Consider the following 8,626-nt stretch of genomic DNA (forward strand, 5'->3'; position numbering starts at 1 on the left):
CTTAGGCTTGGGGTTTAAATCTCTGTTGTAGTCGGGCACTAATATAACCGACATTGGACCAATGTTGGCCAATGTTTAGCCAATGCACACCGTGCCGCTAGGGTGCTCGTTCCTTGTCGAAGGAACTCGGCCGATAAATTAGACGGGGAAGATCAAAGTTCACGCGACGCGGCCTTACATTCCGGTCACACGGCTTCGAGTGCAATTTCAAATTTGGGACGAGACAGACGTCGAGCAAGCCGGATTGACGCGCCGTGTATATTGATGCGCGCGCATATACTCAAAGTTTACGTCCCGCGAATTAATCGCAGTACACGCGGAGATTATAGTCGGAAATAAACCGACGGGATTTCACGGAGTCTCGCGAAATATCCCGCGGAACAGGAGGAGAGATCGGTCGGGTAAACGAGGCGAGACGGAGCGCGCTGAAGCGCGCGCATTTAAAGCACGCGTACTCGGCCCGACCACTGTCGCGACGTTTCTTCTTTTTTTCCCCCCTCCGATGTGAAGAGCATCGATATTCTGTCGGTCACCGAGATAAATGCGGAAGCGAAGCGTACAGCGAAATCAAGTGACTGCCGCGATAAAAGCGTAAACGGGACGTTCTAAAAAAAAAAGAAAAAGATAGAGACGTGTAAGCACCTGTCCGACAGAAGGAGCTTGCAGGTAAGTCGAGACATCCGGTTCCACCATGCAGCTTCTCAGAGTGTCCGGGATGAACATGAGTAGTCCGAACGTTGCCGAGAGCCAGGCTGGAGCTGGTGCGATCCCGGCGGCGCGCTTCAACGCCCGTGTCCAGCGACGGCCGTTACCATGTGGGAGGGAAGCTTTTGGTCCGGGTGGCGGGCGCGGGGTCGGAATTATCCGTGGTCGAAGGTCCGTTATCGTCCGAACGGCAGGAACCACGTATTATCGGGCGCCCTTCTCGGCGCGCGGCTGCACGATCGCTCACGCGGGTGGCCGAGGGTGGCTCGAGGTGGCCCGTCCTCGCGCGGAGTCCTCAGGCTCCTCCGCGGGGAACTCCCGTCTCCGGCGACTCGGCGGCCGCTACCTCGCGCGTACGGTCCCGCGCTCACGGGAAACGCTCTCGCAGAACTGTCGCTCCCGGCGCCGACGAGGCGTCCGCCGTTGGCGACGGTACCACGGATGCTGTTGACACTGCGAAACTGTCGTTTGTCGGGTGGTGACGAGACGCCGCACCCAAGCACACGCATCCTATCTAACCGCAGCAGCCACAATTGCGAACTTTTCGATTTCGGATCTCCTTTGTGTCTCTCTCTCTCTCTCCCTTTCTGGTATCGCCACAATTCGCGATTCTCCCCCACACACTGTGTCGCCCCTTCCTCGTATCTGTGTGTGTCTCTCTCTCTTACGCTTCCTCCCTCCTTCCCTCCCGCCCTCCTGCTTTTATCTTACCGACTTTTACCCCTTCCTGTTCTCGATATCTCACTTTTTTTTTCTTCCTTTCCGAAAATGCCCGCAGGGATGCTCCCCAGGTTTGCCTATTTCTCTCTTCGGGTCTTTATTTTTACGTGTTCCCTCCTCGTTCTCCTCGCCTCTGCTTGTCGCCCTTTTTTTGATTTTAGGGCCGTGATGCTTCGTTGCTTTCTATTTCTCTCTCTCTCTCTCTCTCTCTCTCTTTCTTTTTCACTGTCTGCCTGTATCAATATAATTCGCAATTTTCCCTCTCTCTCTCTCTGTCTTGCTCCTATTTTGCCGTGTAATTTTGACGATACTGTCCCTCTGTTATCACATCGATGAGTACGATGACGACAATACAACGGCAGTAGTGATGAAGGACTCTTGCTTCGGTTCCTTTTAGCTCCTCTGTGCCCGAAGACGTCGAGCCTCGGACTACGTCGACTCCAAACCGTGAACGCTGCATCGGCGTCGGCGTCGGCGTCGGCGTCGAAGTTGGCGTCGGCGTAAAAAGCCAGCAGCGTCGCGCAAGCTCGATGCCGTAGCGCAGCCCACTACGAGATGTAGAAAATAATCCCGAAGAACGAAAAGTAAAAACGTACGAATTGAAAGCAGACGGGGTTTTAATGATCTGCGTATTGCGTGGAGACGGAACGTAATAGAATAAAAATAATAATAAAAAATCAATTTTTGAAGCCTGCATTTCAAATGTCAATAGACGCGCATAAACGGAGAACCTTAACTTGCAAACGAAAAAAAAATTCTTGAAAGAAGTGAAAAGGAATTTGGGCGCCGATTCGGTTTTAAAAAACACAGTCTTAAGCCTAATTTATAGTGTGCTTTTTGCGTCTAGAAACATTCTATTTTGTAGCCATAAATGTTTAAAAAATAAATTGTACATTGCATAATGGTGCATTACCGACAAATTCTTTAAGTGATTTGCTTCTACCGGAGAGAATTTTCTCTCCAAATTTATCCTGAAAATCATGTAATCGTGGGAAATGTTATCTTATCTTGCATAATCTTGGAAAATTTGAAAACGCTACAGATAACTGATTGGTCGTGGGAGAAGCTTGTCTCTTTTACTTGAAGACATTTGAAGAAAATCGTGAACGCGTATAAATTTTACACAGTTTACGCAACTGTCCGGTATTCAAGTCCAATCTTCGTTCGTTACATGACTTCCTCATAATTAACGTAATAAATTCAAAGTACACGAAGACCATAAATTGTCACCAGTAATTTTTATCTACCTTTATAGCATATTTTTACGGTGTATACATGTAACTTCATATTACTTTATTTCGTAATGAAACTTGGGTTTCTCTTACAAGTGTGACACGCGTTTTGCTTACACGTAGTGCAAAATTGTCGAAGGATATTACTCTTCCATTGAAGCCTGAAAACACGTTACGTTGATATATCCGCGTGTTCTTCTTATATTTAAAAAATTTTAATTCCAATTGTAATAAACATTTCATTATACAGTAACACTTTACATAAACATAGTGCAAAAGTATTCTTCAAGATGTATACTTTTTATTGACTTCACTTCTCCTCCTTCTCTTCTTCTTCAAATATATTTTAAAAAGTAAACAATATATTTATTAAACGATCTAGTATTATATGCAAGGATTTTTTAAACAAATTTTGAAGTAATAAATCTTGCTAAATTATATTTGGTATTGCAATTTGTTCTATGATATTTGAATCTATGCTATTTCAATTAAATGTATTATTACAAGAAAATTATATAAAAGTTATGTAAAATATACAAGTTTGAAAAACACAATTTTGCAAGACACCCATTCACTCAATACTTAATAAGATCCAACTACGATGAATTGGCAAAATAATTTCTACGACACAACTTTGGCCAAGTATCTACTAAATATGAATGTGATATATAATCATAGATAATACCTTTGTTCGGAAATTATATACACTCATCCCTTATGCGGTACTCTTTTACGCAGTCTCATTTTATACAGAAAATATATCTTTGAAACGGACATTGATAGTAAACTGGCGTGGCAGTGGAAGTGTCGATAATTTCTAGTGATGAGAACAACAACTTCAAACCAATTCAGAAGAACCAATTGACTGCTTTGGAGTACAGTACTGATAGAAATAACAAATAAAATTTAAATCTGTTTTTCTGTCTCACACTTTTTTTGTACTCGCAGACTTCGTTTTCACAATTTTCAAAAAACTCGCGTAACAAACCCACATGGAGCGAATACTCCATCTAAATCAAGGGACGAGTGTAGTTGATTACAGAGGGATGAACATACATGCATACATACATATATGTATATGTATGTAGGTATGTGTGTGTAATCATATACGTGCATATAAAATTTCAATTTTTTTACTTCATTTTAGCAAATAGTAAAACTGAATTATTCCGTGTCAATTAACTCGGAAAAATTTTCCTCCGGCACGTAGATTTACTTAAAACTAACTACGCTTATAATACATTATCAAATGATCGTTCTTTTTCACAATTTTTAATGTGAATTGATTTTAAACTTACACAACTACCGCGCCAAACAAGTACCTTCTTCACAAAAGTTTAAACAGCGTCGCTCACTCTTGATATCGCTTACATTTTTATATACTAAGATCTGAATTAATGATTTATATGTCGATCCATTCAACATGGAAGAATAAGTGGCATGTGAATGAGGATACATTGCTAGATACTTTGTAAAAGTGTCTATTAATCTTGTCCAAAGTGTTGTTAAAAGTTGCACAACAATTCACTGGACAATACCATTGCAGCGTATCCCATGATTCTTCAAACAGATACAGTTGGTTCGATAATGAACAGATTAAAACTGAAAAGTAAATCCAATATTGAGTAAACAAGTTAACAAATGGATACGAAATCACAAGCTGTACACTTACCCTTTTCAGAAATTCCTCCGCACATATGCGTGCTCTGGCGTTAACCGATAACTTCATTTCGCTGATTTCTCTATCGATTTCTTCCATAAAATGAATAACAAAGTCTACTATCTTGTGCTTATACATTTGTTCTACGTGAATATTAGTAATTAAAAAACTAATGTCGTAGCCCTGAAATTAAATGGTGTAACCAAGTTAGTACGAGTCGCGAGAGCTTGCAGTAAACTCGGCGTCACTCACCTCTACTGGTTTCCTTCTGAGAATCATAAAGTGTTCGGCCCTCATTGTCATGAATCTTGTAAAATTGTGACAAAGAATTTTTTCTAGATCGTCCGCCTGCTTCACGGCGATGCTTATTCTCATACTATTTATACTCGATTCGATCAGGACCTTCTCTTTATCGTTTCTACTTATCAAGATGGGCGTTAAAAGCAGTTCTTTGCTCGCTCTTACTTCCACCTCGGGCTTGTTATGCTTTTCCACGATTTGAGAGAAGAAATTCTCCAGGCACATAGCGGCAGTAAGCGTACGCCTGACTGCTGTCAAATATGGTTTTAGCGTTCCCGACTGTAAAAGAAATCAGATTAACGGTACAGATTAATGGTGCAAGTCAGTGTACACGTGTGTGGGTAGAAAAATCCAAGGCATTTTGGCGTAAAATTAGAAAACCGAAAACGCCGTCGGTACCCAAGTACTAAGACACACTTTCCGCAATCGGTATGGCTGAGACTTGATCTACAAAAGGTGTAGGAACCTGTAGTCTCTCGCTTTAAGCTCCAAGCTGTCATGTTAATTTACTTTGACAAGCATCAAACTCTACTGGCTACGATTTGGCCAGTTCATTTAAAGCTTCGGCGTTACAGCTTCGAGGATCAGTTCTTTCAACCTCTTGGTAAGCTAACAGTTAAATTATATGTCTATCTTTGTCTGATTTGAAGGAAAAGCAAAGACACACATGATTTAACCGTTAGTTAACTTACCAAGAGGTTGGAACAGCCAGCTCTAAGCGGCGCCGAAAAAGCGGTTTTCGCCGGGAGAAACGGTTCAGCTTAGAACTTGGAGCAAAAAAGGCTAAAGGCTTGCCATCGTAGATCGAGTCCACCGAGTCTCAAAGAATAGTATACTTCTTACAAGTCAATCAGGCTCGAAATTACGGCTGAATAACACGACTTACCATGATTTATGATAGATAATTCACAAGTTTTTATATAAATGATATAGTTCGCATTCGCGACCAAACTCTCAGAAGCTTATCAAATTTTACACTGGTGTATTCGAGTCGGCAAAGCATACGGGAACGACACGTTACATTGACGAGCGCACGTTGCTTTCGCTTAATTCCGATTATTCGGTTCAGAAGCTGGCGAATTCAACGAGCCTGATCCACCCTAGTTGAGTCGGTGATTCATTTCTCCTCAATACAGCTACAGCAGTACAGCCGGTATTTCTTTAATTTCACTCGACTCCAACACTTGGGGCGTCAACACAGATGTCTATACTATACTATAGATCGTTAACACGAACTTGTATACAGGCCTGAGAACTCTGGTGGTGGGGTCACTAAAGGCCTGTATCCATCAACCTATAGTACATACTGGACGGTCCAGTCTGGACCAAGTAAATTTAAAGCCTCCGCTACAATGGCCGCGTTCAGCAGACACAACTGTTGAGTGAGCGCTCGGTATGATTGGCTGTGTTCTGCCGAAGTTAGCTAAGAATAAGCGCTTTATGCTGATTGGATAGATCTAGAAGAATAGCTCTATTTCAGCACAGATCTGAAAGTATAATCCAATGAACGCAAAGCGCTTAGCAAGCGCAAACTTCTGCTGGACACAGGCAATGGTTAATACTTTTAAGCCTATCACACAATGCGAGGCAACAGGCAACAGGAATAGGGAATAGAATTTTTGACGCGTTGGATTCGTCGGAAATTTTCCTTCAACCAATCCAACGCGTCAAAAATTCTATTCCCTATTCCTGTTGCCTGTTGCCTCGCATTGTGTGATAGGCTTTAGATCCAGCCAATCATATTAAGAAATCGTTGAGCGCTCACTCAACAGTTGTGCCTGCTGAACGTGGCAAATGATTCTCGGTTCTGTCTACAATGGTCGTAGTCGTAAGAATAATCGACTGCGATTGGTCAATTCTTATCGAGCGACTACGACTACGACCATTGTAGACAGAACCGAGAATCATTGTAGCGGAGGCTTAAGCGTTCCGTGTAGCAGCACTCACTGTAGCGGAGGCTTTAAAGCCTCGTCTACATAGAAGTCGTAAAGTCGTAGTCGTAAAGCCCAATGTCCACGATGCTAGAACTTGGACCAAGTTCTAGGCATCGTGGATATTGGGCTTGAGAATAGTCGACTATGATTGGTCAATTCTCGTGTGTTTAACGGAATTGACCAATCGCAGTCGATGATTCTTACGACTACGACTCTGCGACTCGCATTGTAGACCCCGCATCAGGTGTCTCTGGTAGAAACTAGACCAATGATACTATAGCTCCAGCAGCCGGACGAAAATTACTACATCGTCAAGGTGGCCGTTCTCGAGCTCCTTCCGAGTTCAGCATTTTGACACCTAAGCATATGTGATACGTTAAATATAGAACAAGGAAGTAAATATTACGAGCAATATTCATAATTATATTTGTTTAAAAGAAGGACGGCTTTTGTTCGACCGTTCTCTTCGGTGTGTTACCAGTCATAGATAAATATCTAGATAGGATGCGTTCAAGAAGCGTCCAACTTCAGACGCGAGGGCACACCTGATGTCAAGTGCACCAGCTGCACCACGTCTAGAAAAATCGAAACACCGTCCACATTGTATATATCGAGAGCTTTGTTTGAGGCGACTTCATGGTATTGTTGCGCTTCTCTACTTTCGTTCGCGCGCGCGTGTGTGTGTGCTTTCTATCCGACCGAGAGACAGAAACGTTTCTTTGAACCGTTGAAATCGATTGACTGGCGCAATTGGCGATTAACGTGCAACGGACAGGAGCCATTTTCGGTAAGTTACGACGGCGACTTGTAACCGAGCGCCGTGAAATCGTCGCACGGTTACATGCACGTCCGTCCGCGTTTTCGCTACAAACGTTTTGGCATTTCCACGCGTTCCGCGGCTCCCCGCGCAACGAGTCAACTCTCGAAGAAAAATGTCTCGCGTCGAGCGACCCGCGCGTTCCGTGCGACCGATGCTAGGCTAATGACTGTACGTGCCAGAGACACGTATACTCGTACGTTCCGAAGCGTCTGTCGAATATCTCGGCGTGAAGCATCGGTGCGAAGGAAACGAGGATGCGACTTTCGGTCGATAAAGCCCGTGGCGGGTCGCGGCAGGTAAAACCAGGTTAACCTAACGTTAACGCCGCCGCCACATGATGCAAGACTTCATTATTCTCAAGTTTATCGCGGACTGAGCTAGTCGAGAAATATATTCGCGTTATCTATGATCGATCGTCTCCATTACTTGTAATGGTACCACTTGAGCGATAATGTGAACGAGTGTGATAAGAGGCTTCCTGTAGTCTCCTTCGCAGCGAAGCGTTTGCTGCCTATTTTCGCCAACGTCGTTCAACTTGGAGCCCGACTCGGGTGTTTGCCAGCAGGAGACAGATTGACACGGCGTAACGCAGAGAATTATCTCATTCTTGTTTAATGATGGCAAACAGCCAAGAAAAAACAATGCCCTGTGTTACGCGGTGTCGCTACTGTGTATGTTGCTGGAGAGCGACCTTCAATTCATCCTTTGGCTTTCTCTAACTGTCCCCTTGGAAAGAGACAAAGGAAGATTTGAACCAAGATCACAGTTGAACGACATTGAAAACTGGGGGATGCGAACCACGTTTTTGTTTTTTTCACAAAAATACTTGGGCCCAACACGAGTCGATATCTATGTAACTTAATATTTAAAAGTATAACTGTTTGCAGGTATAACATTTGCAGCATGTAGTAATTACGGTATTAATTTCGACCGTAACTCGGTTCTACCTCAGTCAAGTGTTGATGACTTTGGGTAACATTACAGTTTTACATCTTGCAAGCGTTGCGACACAAAGTACAGGGTGAAAGTGGTATTACGTATGTCATTACGACAAACCTTTCAAGCATATTGACTGGCTACAAAACAATGTAAATTAGTTAAGAACCTTATTGTAAATCAAGTCCACTTCTTGGCAGTAAGCTGAAGTTAATAAATTGATTAATCGACTGGCTATAAGATAGAAAATTTTGAAAGACTCTAGGACTTTTCTACTTTGTAGCCAATCGATATGACAAACTTGTCAAGCATATTGACT

General features: G+C 43.1%; 2 protein-coding genes across 4 annotated transcripts in view; one reads left to right on the plus strand and one right to left on the minus strand.

Moving 5' to 3' along the window:
• Window positions 1–2,644: 2,644 nt before the first annotated feature.
• LOC105568249 (actin-related protein 2/3 complex subunit 4) lies at window positions 2,645–5,860 on the minus strand. Of its 2 annotated transcripts, none has more exons than XM_012023750.1 (4): window positions 5,639–5,860; window positions 4,570–4,896; window positions 4,330–4,500; window positions 2,645–4,259 (listed from the first exon to the last, which is right to left on the minus strand). In XM_012023750.1, the coding sequence occupies exons 2-4, from the start codon at window positions 4,840–4,842 to the stop codon at window positions 4,254–4,256; spliced, it is 450 nt and encodes a 149-aa protein (XP_011879140.1). In that variant the 5' UTR covers window positions 4,843–4,896; window positions 5,639–5,860; the 3' UTR covers window positions 2,645–4,253. The 2 variants fall into 2 exon arrangements, with proteins under 2 accessions (XP_011879140.1, XP_011879139.1); XM_012023749.1 differs by having other exon boundaries at window positions 5,504–5,860.
• A 1,053-nt stretch (window positions 5,861–6,913) lies between these two features.
• The window catches only part of LOC105568251 (dnaJ homolog subfamily B member 6), an 11,927-nt gene continuing 10,214 nt past the window's right edge, over window positions 6,914–8,626 (plus strand). Inside the window, exon 1 of one of the 2 annotated variants that reach the window (XR_001009423.1) lies at window positions 6,914–7,338. The gene's annotated coding sequence lies outside the window, so the exon portion shown is untranslated. The remainder of the gene's footprint in view (window positions 7,339–8,626) is intronic. The other variant, XM_012023751.1, reaches the window with a different exon arrangement.

Source organism: Vollenhovia emeryi, unplaced genomic scaffold (genome assembly GCF_000949405.1).
Source record: "Vollenhovia emeryi isolate VEMERY1.0 unplaced genomic scaffold, V.emery_V1.0 DF939130.1, whole genome shotgun sequence".
Taxonomy (NCBI): Eukaryota; Metazoa; Arthropoda; class Insecta; order Hymenoptera; family Formicidae; genus Vollenhovia; species Vollenhovia emeryi.

What these genes read in the sequence shown, in the direction of transcription:
- LOC105568249 (XM_012023749.1), bottom strand. An exon ending in TCAGAAGGAAACCAGTAGAG is followed by an intron (nt 4,501 to 4,569) that starts GTGAGTGACGCC and finishes ATTTAATTTCAG; the next exon opens with GGCTACGACATTAGTTTTTT.